Genomic DNA, 18924 nt, shown 5'->3' on the forward strand with positions numbered 1-18924 from the left:
TGTTGCACCCATGCTGCACCAAGCTATAATCATAAAACAGCACCATGCTGTTGTTTTCCGAAGACTGCCATATATTGCTAGGAAAAGTTTTCCATCAAAAAGAGGCTCGTAAGAAGCGGAGTTGATAATTGCACTCATAAAGAGGGAGGGATTTCTGAAAGCAGAGCAATGGAGAGGTTAGTCTGGTTTAAGTGCCTGTACAGCCGTAGGGCTCTGGTGACATTAATGGGAATGAGTTCAAAAGCAATGCGACATGCTGCAGCCAGGACTGAATCTCTTTAGAAGAGGTTTTAGACATAAAGTACATTCTTCTAACAGATTCCATAACTAATACTTGGCATATTTCTTCCAGTTTCACTTGGTTGGGAGAGGAAATTTTGAGAAGAATTTAAACCTATGATGTTGAACATAAGCTCTATCGACAGCATCTGAGGCATCACAGAGAATTATTTTAAAAGCAAAAAAAAAAAAAAATGCTCTTGTAATGGAAGTCTCAGCTTGTGTATTTATTAAACATGGGTTTTTTTAGCTGTAAAGTGGTCTATTATTATTATTATTAGAACTTTATTAATCCCTGCGGGGGTTCACACAACAACACAATAACTAAACAAGAATACAGCATACCAGATCACACATCGAGAATAAATAAATAAATACATAAAAATACAATAATAATGATAAGAAACTTTGATATCACCCATTACATAGTTAAATAGCCACAGGCACAAAGGTAAATTTATATCGATTTGTAAGGCACCTTACATCACGTAGATGCCTCCCAAGGGGCAAAAGCTCGAACTGAGAGTGCAAGGGATGTATTTAATCTCCCATGATGCTATAAGCCTTTCTTATCACCTGTTGCTCATAAAATAAACATGTGGGGTTTATATGGCATCCATGTAGAGGTAAGACCGCTGTTATCAATGTAATTCCTGTAAGTGGATTTTTCTCCATATAAATGGTCCTTTTCTGGTATATTTAAGCATATTGTGTGAAAATTACCAGGCATTACATTAGTCATGACAGGAGTTGAAAAATTGGATATATTGTCATTTTGCATGGACAAGGTTTGTAAGTGATTTTATCACTTACAGTGATAGTTGTAGCAGAACATGCACAAAAGACACATTTTAAAATAAAATGGAGTTGTACCTACAGCCTGGTCATGTTTCCGCCCTCCTCATCACAAAGCAAGTCCATACATCTTGACCTTTTCTATATGAGCCATAGAAAAAGATTCAACCCATATTCTTTCTTTTGCTTTCTCTCTTTCTCCTGCCATGCTTCATTAGACGCTCTCTTCTTTCAAAAAAAAAAAAAAAGAGTTATCCTTCTTATTTGCTCTCTCTTCTTGCAGGACGACACAGAGCCCTACTTTATCGGAATATTCTGTTTCGAGGCCAGCATTAAGATCATTGCCCTGGGCTTCGTTTTTCACAAAGGCTCCTACCTACGCAACGGCTGGAACGTAATGGACTTTGTGGTCGTTCTGACAGGGTAAGTCCACAGCCCGCAAGCTGGGGAGTCTGAAAAGTAAGGGATCGGTTTTATTTTTGCAAAAGTGCCTGTTACAAAGTGTTCTAGTCTGATTCCCTTCTATATTACTGTAAACATTGCCCTATGGCTGATCCTGTACTCTGAGGAAAGTTGAGAGTTTTCAGATTTTGCAAGATATTGGATTCTACCAGCTTTAAAATAGACTTCTGTTATTTGATATCACCTATTAAGCCTGCTAATTACAATAAACAACTTAACTTCATGACTTGAAACAGAGCTTTGGGACAGTTTGTGAATGCTCTCTGATCAGGAGGCTTGGGATGCTGGCGTGCTGCTTAAAGGGACAGTTCACCCAAAAAAAGAAAAAAGAAAGAAATATATATATATATATATATATATATATATATATATATATATATATATATATATATAATTATTATTATTATTATTATTATATATATATTTGTATTTTTTTTTTTTTTAATTAAATTTTTTTTTTTTTTAATTAATATTATTCTGCAGAACACGAAAAAAGATGTTAGGCAGAATGATAGCCTCAGTCACCAATGACTTTTATTGTATGGAAAAAAAGATGCAATGCAAGTCATTGGTGACTGAGACTAACATACTGCATATTGTGTTCCGCAGAAGAAAGTCATGCAGGTGTGGATTAAAACAGTATGAGATTGAGTAAATGCTGACAGAATTTGTATTTTTGATATCCCTTTAAGTTTGAGTAGACTCACTGCTCATGCCAACTGCATAGGTGGGCTAGGTGGGCAAATGTTATCACATCTAAATACAGTCTCCACCCCCCCACACCATGCATTGGGGGCAGTGGTTTTCACACTGTCAGACAGTGCTCTGTTGTTACCATCGTCTATTTTTACCTCGACAACAGCAGTTGGCCCCATGTTGTCCTTAGGCAACCTGTTTGGCCTTGAGACAATGGCATGTTCTGTTCCTTAATCTCTGTTCTCTTCCTTTCACCGTGATCTTCCTTGTCTGATGCCCACTTGTCCTCTAGATGACAATTGTCACTACCTGCTGTCATGCTGTTTTACATTGGCTTAAAGAGTAGTTCACCCAAAAAGGAGTTACCATTCACTTTCATTGTTAAAAGTGAATATTAATTGAAAGTGAATGGTGACTGAGGCTTTCAGTCCCTAACAATCTGTTTAAAAGAATATTCCAGGTTCACCACAAGTTAAGCTCAATTGACAGCATTTGTGGCATAATGTTGATTATCACAAAAATTAATTTTGACTCGTTCCTCCTTTTCTTTAAAAAAAAGCAAAAATCAAGCTCACAATGGAAGTGAATTGAGCCAATTTTTGGAGGGTTTAAAGGCAGAAATTTTAAGCTTATAATTTTATAAAAGATATATATTTACAGAAATCTTAAATTAATTCTTCTGTCAAAACTAAGGTATTATTTGAGCTTTAAAGTTGTTTAAAACATAATTTTTACAGTCGTTTTTAGAGTTTTAGGGTTTGTTGACATTTGTTGTCATGACAACGAAGTTGTAAAATTGGCTATACCTTTACATAAAAAAGTATGGCTAGTGATTTTATCACTTTAAAATCATGTTAACACACATAATGTTTACATCTTGTGGCTATACATTTGAAATACTTTCATTGTAAGTGCCTCACTGTAAACCAGATTTTTCCCTTTTTTTAAAGAAAAGGAGGGGCAAGTAAAAATTTTTTTTTTGTTTTTTTTTTGTGGTAATCAACATTATGCCACAAATGCTGTCGGTTGAGTGTAACTTGTATTGAACCCGGAATATTCCTATAACATCTCATTTTTGTGTTCAACAGATGAAGTAAAATTATGTGAGAATTTGGTCATAATTCACTCACCCTCATTTCTTTCCAAATCTGTAACTTTCTTTCTTTTGCGCAACACAAAAGGAAAACATTGTATAAAAATGTTTCGATACAGTGATTAGGAATAACTTCAAACTTAAAAAAGGACCCAAAAGTATCATTAAAGTAGTCCATGCAATTCAGCACTGTTTACAGTCAATACGCCTTTCTTATGTACTTATGAACACACAATGAACGTCAAGATTTTCACTGAAAATGACTTAAATTTTGGGTATGCCTTAGGGTAAATCATGTGCCTTTAGAAGACTTGGAAAATGATGGAGGTGTTGCTTGGACTACTTTAAAAGTATAGAAACATTGCATTGAAAATATTTCCTTCGAACAGAAAGTCATATTGGGTTAAAACAACATAAGGGGGGTGTGCTGAGTGATTCCAGCCAGGTCTCCTAAGCAACCAAATTGGCCCGGTTACTAGGGAGGGTAGAGTCACATGGGGTAACCTCCTCGTGATCGCTATAATGTGGTTCGTTCTCGGTGGGACGCGTGGTGAGTTGAGCGTGGTTGCCGCGGTGGATGGCGTGAATCCTCCAAACGCGCTATGTCTCCGTGGCAACGCGCCCAACAATCCACGTGATAAGATGCGCGGGTTGACTGTCTCAGACGTGGAGGCAGCTGGGATTCGTCCTCCGCCGCTCAGACTGGGGCGGGTCACTGCGCGGCCACGGGGACTTAGGGGCGCATTGGCCATTCCAAATTGGGAGAAAAAAAAAAAAAGAAAAAAAAAACAGCATAAGGGGAAATTAATAAATGATGAATTTTCATTTTTGAACTAAGGTGAACTCTTGATAACTGTAGCTTAAAAGTGGGCCAGGAAACTAATCAGATCCAATAAGTGCTTTTGATGTTTCATAATGTCTCAGACATGAGATGCACTCATGCCCTCCCAAGAACCCACCAATCCCATCTTACTTTTTATTTGCCATTTTCTTTTAATCTTTTTTTCTGTCCAGCTTTATTCCTCTCATCATCTTTCTACGTGCTGTGAAGGTTCTTGTTAATTGAAAGATATCTTTGCTGAAGGTGAAATCTCAGTAGTGTGTGTTGCCCTGTCTTCTCATATTCATCCTAAATGATTATTTAGCTCCTGGTGGAATCACTGTTGTCATCGTGAGGCTGAATTTTAATGGGCGACACACAGAGACGTGAGGCACAGTAGAGGTGACAGAGAGGGCGTCATTGTAAGGGCAGCTTCAAAACTAAAGACATTTTCAGGGCTAAGCTTAATTGGAAATGAAGCCAGTGTGGCGAAAGGGGAAGAACATAAACAGGAGATCACCATCACCATCAAGCAAACCTAAAGTAAAGACTTTTACATTTTCTGAAGAAGATGTGAGTGGTGCCAGGAGATGTTTCTGTCAAAGAGATGACTGGCTCTTTTAACTGTAAGGTGGAACTTTGATTCATAGCACTTTGTTGCTTGGGCGATCTGGGTGGTTGCTAAGGTATTGCTTACTGACCCAAGTCAAAAGAGCCACCCTGAAGTCTCAGTGATGTTCTGGTCCCTATGTCTTCCCTCTGTTTCTTAGTACATTTTAGCCAAGCTGGCCAAACTTTGACCTAACTCAATATTCAGTTGTTTAATGAATAGGCCGGTGTACTGTGTTGCTCTGGGCAGCAGCAGACCTTTAATCTAAAGCTATCAGACACCAAAAGTGTCTAATAGGATAATAAATCTCCCCCCTCTGATGTTCAGATCAATAGTACGGAGTCCAGCAGAAACAAAGCGAACAGGGCAGGGAGGTGAGGGAGAGAAAGATGGAGTGGTCTTTTAAAAAAGGAATAACAGTAGAGCATTTATAATGAGGATTGAAGTCTATGGTCATTTAAGCAACCACAAATTCTGGTTGACTTTCCAGACGAACATGTCCAGGGTCCATATAACACTTTCAACCTGGTCTCATAGAATCACTATACCTATATTTAAAAAAAAAAAAAATGATTTTTTACTTTTGCCATAGACTGGACATTCTGATGATCAAATATGGGTGGGAGTAGTTGTTCTACTCTAGTAATTCATTTTATGGTGTTTTTGTTGAGCATCTCTTTGTCTCCGGGTGTCATTAAAATCTTGTAGAATTTAATATATGTTCTTGCTAAATGCTGTTCTCTTGCTATATATGTTATGATTTCTTATTTGGCTATTATTAGATAACTTAATTGGCTTTTGTTAGAGCAGTGGCCTAGTGGTTGGTGCACATGCTGCAGGCATGTTGAGTTGTGATGCCCATGTTGCTGACACATGTTCCAATCTGGCTTTTGACAAGTTCCGATTTCTTCCCCCTCACTCTGTCCCTACTAATTTTCTCTAGTGTCTCTGTCAATAACAGTGGCAAAAAGCCCAAATATTAGGGCCGGGTCTCGCCAAAAACCTTGCGATACTGTACAGTGCTTTGAAAAATTATTTGCCCCCATCCTGATTTCTTCTGTTTTTGTGAATATCTCATACTAAATTGTTTCAAAAATTCTAACAAAATCTGACTTAAAACAAAGGCAGTCTGAGTAGACACAAAATACAGTTTTTAATGTTTTTAATTTATTGAAGCAAAAAAGATATCCAATACCAACTGGGCCTGGATGAAAAAGTATTTGCCCCCTAAATTTGCCTTACTAAATCCCCAAAGCTATGAAACTGCATTCATAATGGGGTTTAGCTGGACTAGACACACCCAGCCCTGTTCAATCAAATCAACACCTAAATATAACTTTTTTCAGCAGCATAAAGTTGGCTAAAAGGTCTCACCAAGTAGCACACTATGCCAAGGTCTAAAGAAATTACAGAAATGATGAGGAAAAAGGTGATTGAAATACATCAATCTGGGAAGGGTTATAAAGCTATTTTAAAGGCTCTGGGACTCCAAAGAACCACAGTGAGAGCCATTATCTCCAAATGGAGAAGATTTGGCACTGTAATGAACCTTCCCAGAAGTGGCCGACCTTCCAAAATTCCTCCAAGAGCACAGTGACGTCTCATCCAGGAAGCAACAAAAAAGCCAAGGACAACATCCAAGGAACGGCAGGCCTCTCTCGCATCAATAAAGGTCACGGTTCATGACTCAACTATCAGAAAGACACTGGCCAAAAATGGCATCCATGGAAAACTGGTGAGGCGAAAACCACTGCTAACCCAGAAGAACATTAAGGCTCGTCTGAATTTTGCCAAAACACACCTTGATGATCCTCAAAACTTTTGGGAGAATGTTCTGTGGACTGATGAGTTGAAAGTGGAACTGTTTGGAAGACAGGGGTCCTGTTACATCTGGTGTAACTCAAACACAGAATTCCACAAAAAGAACATAATAACTATGGTCAAGCATGGTGGTGGTCGTGTGATGGTGTGGGGATGCTTTCCTGCTTCAGGGCCAGGGGGACTTGCAATAATTGGAGGAAACATGAATTCTGCTCTCTAACTGAAAATCCTAAAGGAGAACGTCCGGTCATCAGTCTGTGAGTTGAAGCTCAAGCACAACGGGATTATGCAGCAAGACAATGATCCAAAGCATAGGAGTAAGTCCACCTCTGAATGGTCAAAATAAGCAAAATTAAAGTTTTAGAGTGGCCTAGTCAAAGTCCTGACTTGAACCAGATTGAGATGCTGTGGCAGGACCTTAAACAGGCAGATCATGCTCAAAAACCCTCCAATGGGGCTGAACTAAAGCAGTTCTGCAAAGAAGAATGGGCCTAAATTCCACCACAGTGTTGTGAAAGACTGATCTCCAGTTGTCGGAAGCATTTGGTTGCAGTTGTTTCTGCTAAAGGTGGCATAACCAGCTATTAAGTTTAAGGGGGCAGTTAGTTTTTCACATGGGTGATATAGGTGTTGAATAACTTTTTTGCTTAAAAAAAAAAAAAAAAAAATTATATATATATATATATATAATTTTATTTATTTTTATATGTATTTTGTGTTTACTCAGGTTGCCTTTGTTTTATGTAATACAGTATCTTGTTTGAAGATTACAACAATTTAGAATGAAAAATACACAAAAATAGAAGAAATCAGGAAATACTTTTTCACATCATTGTACATATGTACAATCGGATCTGTTTCAATCTCTCTTGCTTCACTTTTTAACTGTTGGCTTTTGCGGCACTGAGAAAATACAGTTCAGAGTTTGCACTTATTCAGGCTACACGTCGCTCACTAATACATTTTCGGTTGAAAAACCAGTTTCACGTTTCCTAACGTCATCATTTTCTGAAGTATGTGATACTAGAGTGGGTTTTCAAAAGTTTTCATTTTCGGTGGAGGAAAATGCCGATCCAATGTGGATGAGAGGCATAACCACCGCAAAATCAATGCGTTTTTCAACCAAAAACATATTAAGGCTGAAATATACTGGTACTCAATGCAAGTATGTGAACGCAGACGCTTCTAGCTATGCAAGTGCGATTCTGTGCGATGTTGCGTTCAGGAATGAACTGCAATTCATAACAAAAGCGCAATGTTGCATTCTCAACATTAGCACAAGGGGTGATATAGTGGACATTAGTGTGAACTGTCCACTTCTACAGTGAGTTTTCTCTTTCATGTCAATTACTGTCTTGGTGGGGCAACAGTTTCAGGAGAATACTGCTGTGCAAGTTAGTTAAAGTCAATATATTTATAGCAATTTACCTGAATAATAATACATACAGTTTAATGGGACAGACTTTTAAAAGTAACTCTATTACCCCCTTGATTGTTGAGGTTTGTTACAGCCACATTAACACTAGAACATGGTGCAAGTTACAGGGAGTCTCAGACGCCCTGGATGCAACAGGAGACCCCCTGGAAAGCTACTTGGCGCATCATGGGGGGTTTCATTTGAACGCTGTAGTAATGCATATATTCAATTTGACATCAAAATGTTTACTCTGGAAATCGGAGCTGACCAAGATCGGAGCAGCAGCGCAGCTCCCTCCCTCCCTCCCGACCTCTGGTTCACTCAGTGTCATTTGCACTCTTTGTCTGGTGGAATTTATTAATCATCGAAGCTCAACAAGATCACCCACAATGTTACAATGGCATGAAACGCCAGCGGAGTGGTAGATCTACAGCATCTAAACAGTTTAAAGTTTTTAGAAACTTGCCAAAAGTCAGTCAGTCACTTGTGGATGCACGAGACAAACAGTGTGTCGAATATAAATCTGTATATTGTGTGAAAATATGCAAAGAGCATAGAGATGTAGGCACAAAACAGTACAAAAATTAGTGGTTTTAATGTTTTCATAAAGGGGAGAACAAGGTGACATGGTTTTTTTTTTCCTGTCTTACAATTATTATTATTAATATTTTTGCACCAAAACAGTATATAAAAATTGTTTTCTGCATAATTTTACCAATTTCAATTGTTTTTGTTTTTCCTTCGTTCATAAGTTGCAGCCAATGGGAAAAACCTGAAAAATAATGTAGATTTTAATATAGGCCTATGTATCATATTTTATAATGTTGCCTGCATTTCCAAAGTCAATGTGTAATTCGCATCCTGCACAAGAACACACGTTAAGCATGTTATTCCTTAATAAAATGTAAATAAAATAGACCTCTGCTATCTATTGGCATATATTAGTGCTCTAATGTACTATGTTTCATATGTTTCTGGTTAACAAGTCTTGAAATGGAATGTTGCTCCTAAGGCTGAAAATCTTATTGGTCATCAAAAGGTTATTTGAATAACGAACCCTCAGGTCAAAAGAGGTCCTCTCCAGTTCAGTTCAAAAACCTGGTCATCCACAGAGGATGCTTTGCCTTAGCTTGTTACCATGGTTACTAGCCCACCTTCCTCTTCTGTGGTTACATGCATCTAAACGTTTAGCCAGTAAGTAACAACCAAAGCCACGATTGAGCTGATCTGACCTTTAACACTGCGGTGATGTCTTTATGGAAGTCATTTAAGAATGCCATTAATCGCCCTGACAGCACTCAAGGCTTGAGTCACACTAGAGCTATTAGCTATCTTTGCCTTAACGCTTATTGTGCTTCTTCTTTAATTAGCATAGTTTAGAGCTCCAGGGCCTGGTAGAGATGTTTCCATGTTATCTCTGTCCGTCTCACATCTGTCTATGTTGACGTCAATGGTCTCTCTTTGGCTGGTGCTGAGCGTTTCACATGCGTTGTTGGCATCATCTGTGCTTGGTCAGTGTTTGGTTCTTCATTCCACTCTGAATATTCAGGGTTTCAGGTCGCCATTCAACAGCCCTGTTTTAGGGTTGTTTATGTTGGAACACGAAGCACTGACTTCAAAGAGTGATGTTCAGTTCTGGTGTCTTTCATGTGTTTTTGGTACAGCGAGACAATGAGTGGCTTCAAAGTGGAAGGGACCTGGCTGGTCTCGCTTTGTTTGTACCAAAGTCAAAGAGATTCATAATGGAGTACCATTTGAATGCGTGCCAATGTCTCTCTCTCTGTGCAGACAAACAACAGCAGGTTTTGAAATTGTTATTTTGTTAGACGAAAGAGACTGCAGAGTCTCCAGAGATAGCTAAACTCCACCTCCGGTTTGATGTATTTTTGGTGTTTATATTGCAGTCTGACTGCTCATTATCTTGCTTATTACACAACGACTTGCCAAAAAAGTAAATAAATGGACATGAAATTGAGTTCAGATTATTTTATTGGCTTACTTGTAGAGATCTCGCGCATGGAAGTGCGTCCTGCGTCGTGCCATCAACTTTTAAATAACACTGTTTCAGCATTCTTTTTTTATTAGTATTTTTATGAATTAAAAATGTTTCATTATCAAACAAATAAAAAAGAATTTATAACATTTCCTCATCATGTAAAACCATTTCTAGTTTTATTTTCAGACATGCTTTTTCACACATGCCTATGTGAGCACGTACTTAACCTACACAATTACGGCACGTGCACACACCACGCTTCATCAGAAATTGAGCAGTCAACAAGTGGCAAAACAATAGATTAAAAGGGACAAATTTGATATTAGGGGAGAAAATCGAAGTGAAGAAAACGCCAATGAAAGACCACATGCAAGCATAAAGAGTCGAAACATCAGCAGTGAGGGTAGGAGAGTGCTGGAAGAATGGAAGAGCCAGTAAAAAAACAAAAACCATTAATTATTAATAATGACAAGAATTTTGAACTGAACTGTTCCTTTAAAATGCTTGTGTGTGTGTGTGTGTGTGTGTGTGTGTGTGTGTGCATGACACTTAATGCTGTGTTTGACTTCCTCTCCGTGTGTTGTATATGAGATCAGTGATGCAGAGTGTGGATTTTCAAACTGTTGCAGGACGGTACCAGCCGTTTCTCTGTATCAGCTGGAGCCCTCAGGGAATGTTTCTCTCTCTTTCTCTTTTTTTTTTTTTTGTCTCTCTCTGACTCTACTTCTCTCCTATTGTATTATTTTATCCTCGCTAGGCTTCATATCTCTCTCTTGCCTGATGCATAAGCTCGAGCCTGCTGTATGTTTCCAGCTGTGAATCCAGATAGCGTGACTGTTATGACACTCAGTGAAAAGAGCACATTGTAAAGTTCCACATTGTAAAAGCGAAGCATAGTAACATTTAGCGAAAAGAAAAGTACAGTACAATTTTGTCATCCTGTGATGCCCCTCGACATATTTCCTTTTGAAAGCACAAGGCTGTCAGGCCACGAAAAAGCAATTTTGACTGGCTTTTCATATGGCGGGTGACCGCAGGTGCGGTGCATGTTCCTTTTCTTTGCCTCTCCACAGCAGGGTGCAGAAGGGATTTCGGCCACACTAAATAAGCAGTATTGCTCTCTTTTTGCTTTAAAGGGATAGTTCACCTAAAATTGAAAATTAGTTTATAATCACTTTCTTCCATGGAACACAAAAGATGTTGGGCAGAATGTTCAGCCTCAGTCACCATTCACTTTCATTGTATGGAAAAAAGGTGCAATGAAAGTGAATGGTGACTGAGACTAATATGCTTTTCTTTTTGTGCTCCATGAAAGAGAGAAAGTCATACGGGTCTCTAGTTAATATCATCTGTCACATCTCAGTTTATTGGTGTGTCCTTTTGTGCAGGCCTGTTGATCTTTTGTGAAACCCCAGTCTTCATTCTTCACCCACCCACACTTTTTTGATTGAGTAAAAGGACAGTATAGCGAGTTCAAAATCTAAAGTGTGTATTCCATCTCATATAGGAGGAAAGCCAATCAAGCACAATCATTTAAACACAGCCTCCATCCAACTTTCTCATTTATATCATTTATAATACTGGCCAGATGGCATGCCTGCCCTTATGTTCTCCAGAACAGCAGTGCTTTGTCACTCATTCTCCATTCTAGTCATGAGTGCAGAGGTTTGGGTGGTAATTCATTCAGTGTCTGTCCACTTTATATTATTTTCAGAATGTGAAAAATGTCTTAAAGTATAGGTCACCAAAAACTGAAAGTTTTGTCATCATTTAATCACCTTTATGGTCCGGGGTTTGGGGGAGGCATGCTGGGGAGTAACAAAAGAAGATGTTAGGCATGATGACAATCACATTTTATGAAAAAAAAAAAAATGTACAGTGACATACAGTGACAGTTCATAGTGACCACATCTGTCAAGCTCCAAAATGGACAACAAACAACATAGAAGTTGTTCATGTGACTTGTGTTGTATATTACAATTGTTGTGAAACCATCCGATAGCTTTATGTGTGGAACAGGTAGAAATTTAAATAATTATGTAAGGGATAATGTACAGTCTGCTCCGCATAGGACTCCTGACCACCTTGTCATGGTTTAGGCTATTTTGCAATAATGACCGGCTGACTGTAGTTTATCCCAATTATTGAACAGCTACTTACCAAATAAATAAATAAATGGACATGAAAAATGTATTTTGTTTGACATTGTTATTTTGTTAGAAGAAAGAGACTGCAGAGTCTCCAGAGATAGCTAAACTCCACCTCCGGTTTGATGTATTTTTGGTGTTTATATTGCAGTCTGACTGCTCATTATCTTGCTTATTACACAACGACTTGCCAAAAAAGTAAATAAATGGACATGAAATTGAGTTCAGATTATTTTATTGGCTTACTTGTAGAGATCGCAGTGTGACTGGAAGTAGGAAAGAGGACCTGCAATTCCCGGGTGACCAGTGAAATATCACTATCTCCGGAAATGCGGTCATTATTCAGAAATATCAGACCGCTGGATGGCACGATTGACCAATCGGAATCGAGTATTCATTGTTTTTCACGTATCTAATAACCGAATGCGACTCGCCAATGCAAATATATGGAACAGGGAATGAGATTTGAGAGCAACAGCGGAGGGCAACATTTTCCGTGAATAATTACTTTGGTCTGTGGTTATACAAAGCAATATAGCACATGGGTGATATGAACCATTTTTCCCCCCCAATGAACTGTCAATAAATCATTGTATGGAAAAGAAAAAAAAGCTTTGTGACAATTGTACAGAAATTCTCCTTTTGTGCTCCACAGAAAAAATAACCGCATTAAGCATCGGTTCTCAACCTGTGGCCTGTCGCGCATGGAAGTGTGTCCTGCGTCGTGCCATCAACTTTTAAATAACATTGTTTCAACATTCTTTTTTTGTTAGTATTTTTTTGAATTAAAATTTTTTCATTATCAAACAAATAAAAAAAGAATTTATAACATTTCCTCATCACATAAAACCATTTCCAGTTTTATTTTCAGACATGCTTTTTCACACATGCCTATGTGAGCACGTACTTAACCTACACAATTACGGCACGTGCACGCACCGCGCTTCATCAGAAATTGAGCAGTCAACAAGTGGCAAAACAATAGATTAAAAGGGACAAATTTGAAATTAGGGGAGAAAATCGAAGTGAAGAAAACGCCAATGAAAGACCACATGCAAGCAAAAAGAGTCGAAGCATCAGCAGTGAGGGTAGGAGAGTGCTGGAAGAATGGAAGAGCCAGTAAAAAAACAAAAACCATTAATTATTTACTTATCCTCCTCATGTTGGAGGATGATAAAATAATGACAAGAGTTTTTATTTTTCGGTGAACTGTTCCTTTAAAATGCTTGTGTGTGTGTGTGTGTGTGTGTGTGTGTGTGTGTGTGTGCGTGACACTTAATGCTGTGTTTGACTTCCTCTCTGTGTGTTGTATATGAGATCAGTGATGCAGAGTGTGGATTTTCAAACTGTTGCGGGACGGTACCAGCCGTTTCTCCATCAGCTGGAGCCCTCAGGGAATGTTTCTCTCTCTTTCTCTTTTTTTTTTTGTCTCTCTCTGACTCTACTTCTCTCCTATTGTATTCTTTTATCCTCACTAGGCTTCATATCTCTCTCTTGCCTGATGCATAAGCTCGAGCCTGCTGTATGTTTCCAGCTGTGAATCCAGATAGCGTGACTGTTATGACACTCAGTGAAAAGAGCACATTGTAAAGTTCCACATTGTAAAAGCAAAGCATAGTAACATTTAGCGAAAAGAAAAGTACAGTACAATTTTGTCATCCTGTGATGCCCCTCGACATATTTCCTTTTGAAAGCACAAGGCTGTCAGGCCACGAAAAAAGCAATTTTGACTGGCATTTCATATGGCGGGTGACCGCAGGTGCGGTGCATGTTCCTTTTCTTTGCCTCTCCACAGCAGGGTGCAGAAGGGATTTCGGCCACACTAAATAAGCAGTGTTGCTCTCTTTTTGCTTTAAAGGGATAGTTCACCTAAAATTGAAAATTAGTTTATAATCACTTTCTTCCATGGAACACAAAAGATGTTGGGCAGAATGTTCAGCCTCAGTCACCATTCACTTTCATTGTATGGAAAAAAGGTGCAATGAAAGTGAATGGTGACTGAGATTAATATGCTTTTCTTTTTGTGCTCCATGAAAGAGAGAAAGTCATACGGGTCTCTAGTTAATATCATCTGTCACATCTCAGTTTATTGGTGTCCTTTTGTGCAGGCCTGTTGATCTTTTGTGAAACCCCAGTCTTCATTCTTCACCCACCCACACTTTTTTGATTGAGTAAAAGGACAGTATAGCGAGTTCAAAATCTAAAGTGTGTATTCCATCTCATATAGGAGCAAAGCCAATCAAGCACAATCATTTAAACACAGCCTCCATCCAACTTTCTCATTTATATCATTTATAATACTGGCCAGATGGCACGCCTGCCCTTATGTTCTCCAGAACAGCAGTGCTTTGTCACTCATTCTCCATTCTAGTCATGAGTGCAGAGGTTTGGGTGGTAATTCATTCAGTGTCTGTCCACTTTATATTATTTTCAGAATGTGAAAAATGTCTTAAAGTATAGGTCACCAAAAACTGAAAGTTTTGTCATCATTTAATCACCTTTATGGTCCGGGGTTTGGGGGAGGCATGCTGGGGAGTAACAAAAGAAGATGTTAGGCATGATGACAATCACATTTTATGGAGAAAAAACAAAACAAAAACAAAACATGCAATGAAAGTAAATGGTGACTGAGGCTGTAAGTCCATAATATTCTGTGTTCTGTGAAGAACTTCATACAGGTTTGAAACATAGGGTGAATAAATATTGACAGGATTTTTAGAATTGCTGCTCTACACTGCACATTTAGCAAATAGTAGATGACTGTGCATTTTTACATACTATACTATATCCTACAGAATTAGTTGGAGCGGTAGAGTAGTATGCTAATATGAACATAGCCTCATTACTTATTGCATCACTAGCACAATATTTTAAAGTAAATACTGGATAGCCGTTTAAAATGATATAACATCATAATAGTATCTGCTCCTAAATGAACTAAAATGACTGCAAATTTGTTGTGAAAAAGGCAAATATTTTTTTATATAAATAATCAGCAGCAAAATAAAATAAAATATTAAAGAAGTATTTGAATAAATCATTAAATACATAAATAAAAAAAAACAAAAAAAAAAACAACAACTATAAAATCATTAAAGTAATCATTAAATCACTAAATAAACCAATAAAAGTCCCTTGTATTTCATTTTAGCACTTGTTTGCATCCCTTTTCATTTTAGCATTGTCTTTGGGTTGATATTTCATTTAAGCACGAGCTTGTGTCTTTTCATTTTCAGGGTTACAGCATGTCACTCAATGACAGTGCTCTTTTTTTTTTTTTTTTTTTGCAATTTTGTTACATTTTAAATTATTTATTTGAATATTTAAATATTAAGTTAAAGATTAAATTATGATTCATTTGGCCCTCCATAACTATTCTCAGTGATTGCATAAATTATATTTTAATCAAAAATCTTATGAAATATTAAGGCTTGGTATTGATACAGATTACCCGATTCACAAGCTCTCAATTCCATTCCGTTTTCAATTCGATATAGATTCATATGGGTATATTTCAGTTACAATGTCTACTTTGCTTACATTTGAAAGACATTTTCTCCCAAATAATGATGTTAATTATACAGGGAGTTTTTTTTTATAATTTTGGTCACATTTTATCTTTTTAAAAGAACAAATCAATGTATTCCATCAACGAATATGATATTATATTGCTTCTATTATATTTTGTTACATGATTATTGTTTACATGCATAATTTTTTTTTTCTATTTACAAGTATGTACATTGATTTGTTGAACACGCGCTAAAAGCTGGTACAGTCTCTTTAAAAAAAAAAAAGAAAACGGCTGTTCTGTAAAGAGCGTCTGTTTTTTTTTTTTTTTTTTTTTTTTATCAATAACTGACTGTAAAGAATAGAAAGGGTATTAAAAGAGACATTATAAAATTACAAATGGATTGCATGGATCTTGTGGTTGGACACACACACACACACAGTACGACTCAAACCAAACTTTTACTCTCAACACACAGTGAAAGGATCTCACCGCTGAACTTTTCCCCACTATACTACATGATCACTGGTTAGTAAAATCTGAACATTACCAGCCAGTGGCTAATCATAGACATATTTTAGTCATATAGACAAAAATTTGTTTGCTAATACGAATGGTTTCCTCTCATTGTAGTGTACAGGGTTGCACATAGAGTAAAAGATCGATCTTGGGATTTAAGAATCATTATCGTTCAAATGAAGATTGTGATGCATCAAAGAAATCTATATTTTCCAGTCCGATGAAATATACAATATCTAAAAAAAAAATTATAATAATGACTTGCCTATTTACTTAGGTTGTGCTGTTAAAATCAGAGCAGATTGAGATTCAAATCCTCAGCTGGTCAGCACCTGCTCAAGTCAAAGTGAAGATTAATATCCACTATGTAAACAGAGAGGGTCAACAGTCGCCTACGTCACTGCATAACAACTGAGCAAGCAACAGCTGGCACAAACTGGTGACTGAGACTAACATGCTGCCTTACATCTCCTTTTGTGTTCTATGGAAGAAAGTCATATACTGTAGGTTTGGAACAACATAAGGGTGAGTAAATGATGACAGAATTAAAATTATTGAGTGAACTATCCCTGTAATGGGCAGCGTATTTTCAGATGGCAACAGCAGTTCTACACTACCGTGACATTATTTCTGACACATTGCACAGGTTCTATTGTTTTTGTCATGTCGGCCATCTTGGAGCTGAGGATCCTGTTGTGTATCATTGTGTTTGTGTGCATAAATGCGCATGAGAGAAAGAGAGAGGGCAGTGCTTTGTAGAAGAAATTGTGACATTTGCGTCAGCTCCTTAACAGAGCCCTGCTGTGTATCTCTCTCCCTGAGGGAGGGGGTCACCTTTCAGCTTCTCTGTGCACTTGACATGAACCTCCCTGCCCCCCTGTATGTCTCTATGTCGGTAAAACAGACCTTTTGAAGTACACTTAAAGGAGAGTCCCGTAAGATGGGTGACGCCTCATACATCAAACACAAGTTTGTCTACTCGATTCAGTGATGCTCTGCAAAAAACAACAAGTGCTTTTGAGCATTTATTACCTCAATCATAATGGGCCAACAGTAATTCACCATTCTTGTTGTTTTTATCGATTGCATAATTATCGTCATCTGGTCTGCAGAGATTTTTATGGTAGCTTGACATCTAATCATATCTGGACAGCATATGGTCAGCTCTTCAACAGACAAAACTATTAACTATTAACTTTCCAATGCAACACCTGACCTCCCAAAAATGCAAAATACCAGTTTTTATTTCTGAGATTAAACATGTAAAGAGGTCATGAGACAACAATTATTTAAAAAATGTATATTGTTGCATAATATGTACTGTTTAACATAAATGTATATATTTAAATAGAAGGCAGTATTCAGTATATACTGCACAGTATGCATTAATGGAATAGTTCACAGAAAAATGAAAATTCTCTCATTTACTCACCCTACTTCCCTTACAGATGTGTATGACTTTCTTTCTTCTGCTGATTTTTAGAAGAATATCTCAGCTCTGTAGGTCCTCACAATGCAAGTGAATGGGTGCCAAAATTTTGAAGCTTCAAATGCACATAAAGTCAGCATAAAAGTAATCCATAAGACTCCAGTGGTTAAATCCATGTCTTCAGAAGTGATATGATAAGTGTGGGTGAGAAACAGATCAATATTTAAGCCCTTTTATACTATCAATCTCCAATTTCACTTTCACATTCTTCTTCTTCTATTGTTTTTTAGTCATTTGCATTATTCCTGCACCTTGCCACCTACTGGGCATGGAGGGGAATTGATAGTTAAAAAAGGACTTTAAAAGGATCATTATTGATCTGCTTATGTATCATATCATTTCTAAAGATTAACCTTTTTGCACGTGAGTTTCGAAGCTTCAAAATTCTGGCCACCATTCACTTGCATTATGAGGACCTACAGAGCTGAAATATTCTTCTAAAAATCTTTGTTTGTGTTCTGCAAAAGAAAGAAAGCCATACACACCTGGGATTGCATATAGGTGAGTAAATAATAAGAGTTTTTGGGTGAACTATTCTGTTAAGTAGTGCACTAGTATTCCTTCCCAAACTGTGAATTGAGAATCATTCCTAAGACCCGTATTAGTGACTTGTGGTTTGAACAGGGGCATGTGAAGATTTGTAGTAATCCATGTCATTGTAGATTGTCTGGAGAGTTATACTGGTCAACTGGATGGGTTTCTCTGTTGCTTAAAAAGGGGAATACAGGAGAGAGTGGGGAAACAAGCTTCACAAGCCTTATATATTCTCTCTCTGAACTCTGTTTGTGTGAAGCTTCAAACAAACCACTCTGCCACTCTCTGCTTATCTGTCTCTCAGTCAACACACAAGCAGGAAAACAATCTGCCTCTGTCTGCCTGCAAAAGCTTGCCTGGGTTCTTTTCTGCCTGCTGTTGTGGCTCATGGCTTATTGTTGTTTATCCTTCTTTCATAATTAGATAAACAGACCAAAGTTTGGAGATTGACAGAGAAGGCAGAATGTCAAACCACGCATTGCATTTCAAACATGCTCTTTCTTTACTAAAGGAGAAGATAATAAGGCATAAAGAAGTAAATAGGTTTAGAGATAGACAGGAAATTGATTAACTTTTAACAAAGAGTGCAATAAAAGGCCTTAAGGGGGCATACCGAGTGTGTACAAAATCACTATAATTGGAGTGAATCGGAGCCCATGTCCTGTTTTCTTGTGTGATTTTGGGACTTCTTTTGTTTTTCTTCGTCTATGATTTTTCTCCCCTTTTCTCCCCAAT

The 18924-nt window shown here is 37.6% G+C and overlaps 1 protein-coding gene across 3 annotated transcripts in view; it reads left to right on the forward strand.

Moving 5' to 3' along the window:
• The window catches only part of LOC127430573 (probable voltage-dependent N-type calcium channel subunit alpha-1B), a 192544-nt gene that overhangs the window by 11320 nt on the left and 162300 nt on the right, over positions 1-18924 (forward strand). For all 3 annotated transcript variants that reach the window (XM_051680419.1, XM_051680421.1, XM_051680422.1), the window contains exon 5: positions 1358-1497. In XM_051680419.1, coding sequence (XP_051536379.1) covers positions 1358-1497 — 140 coding nt within the window. The remainder of the gene's footprint in view (positions 1-1357; positions 1498-18924) is intronic.

This window comes from Myxocyprinus asiaticus, chromosome 40, assembly GCF_019703515.2.
Source record: "Myxocyprinus asiaticus isolate MX2 ecotype Aquarium Trade chromosome 40, UBuf_Myxa_2, whole genome shotgun sequence".
NCBI lineage: Eukaryota > Metazoa > Chordata > Actinopteri > Cypriniformes > Catostomidae > Myxocyprinus > Myxocyprinus asiaticus.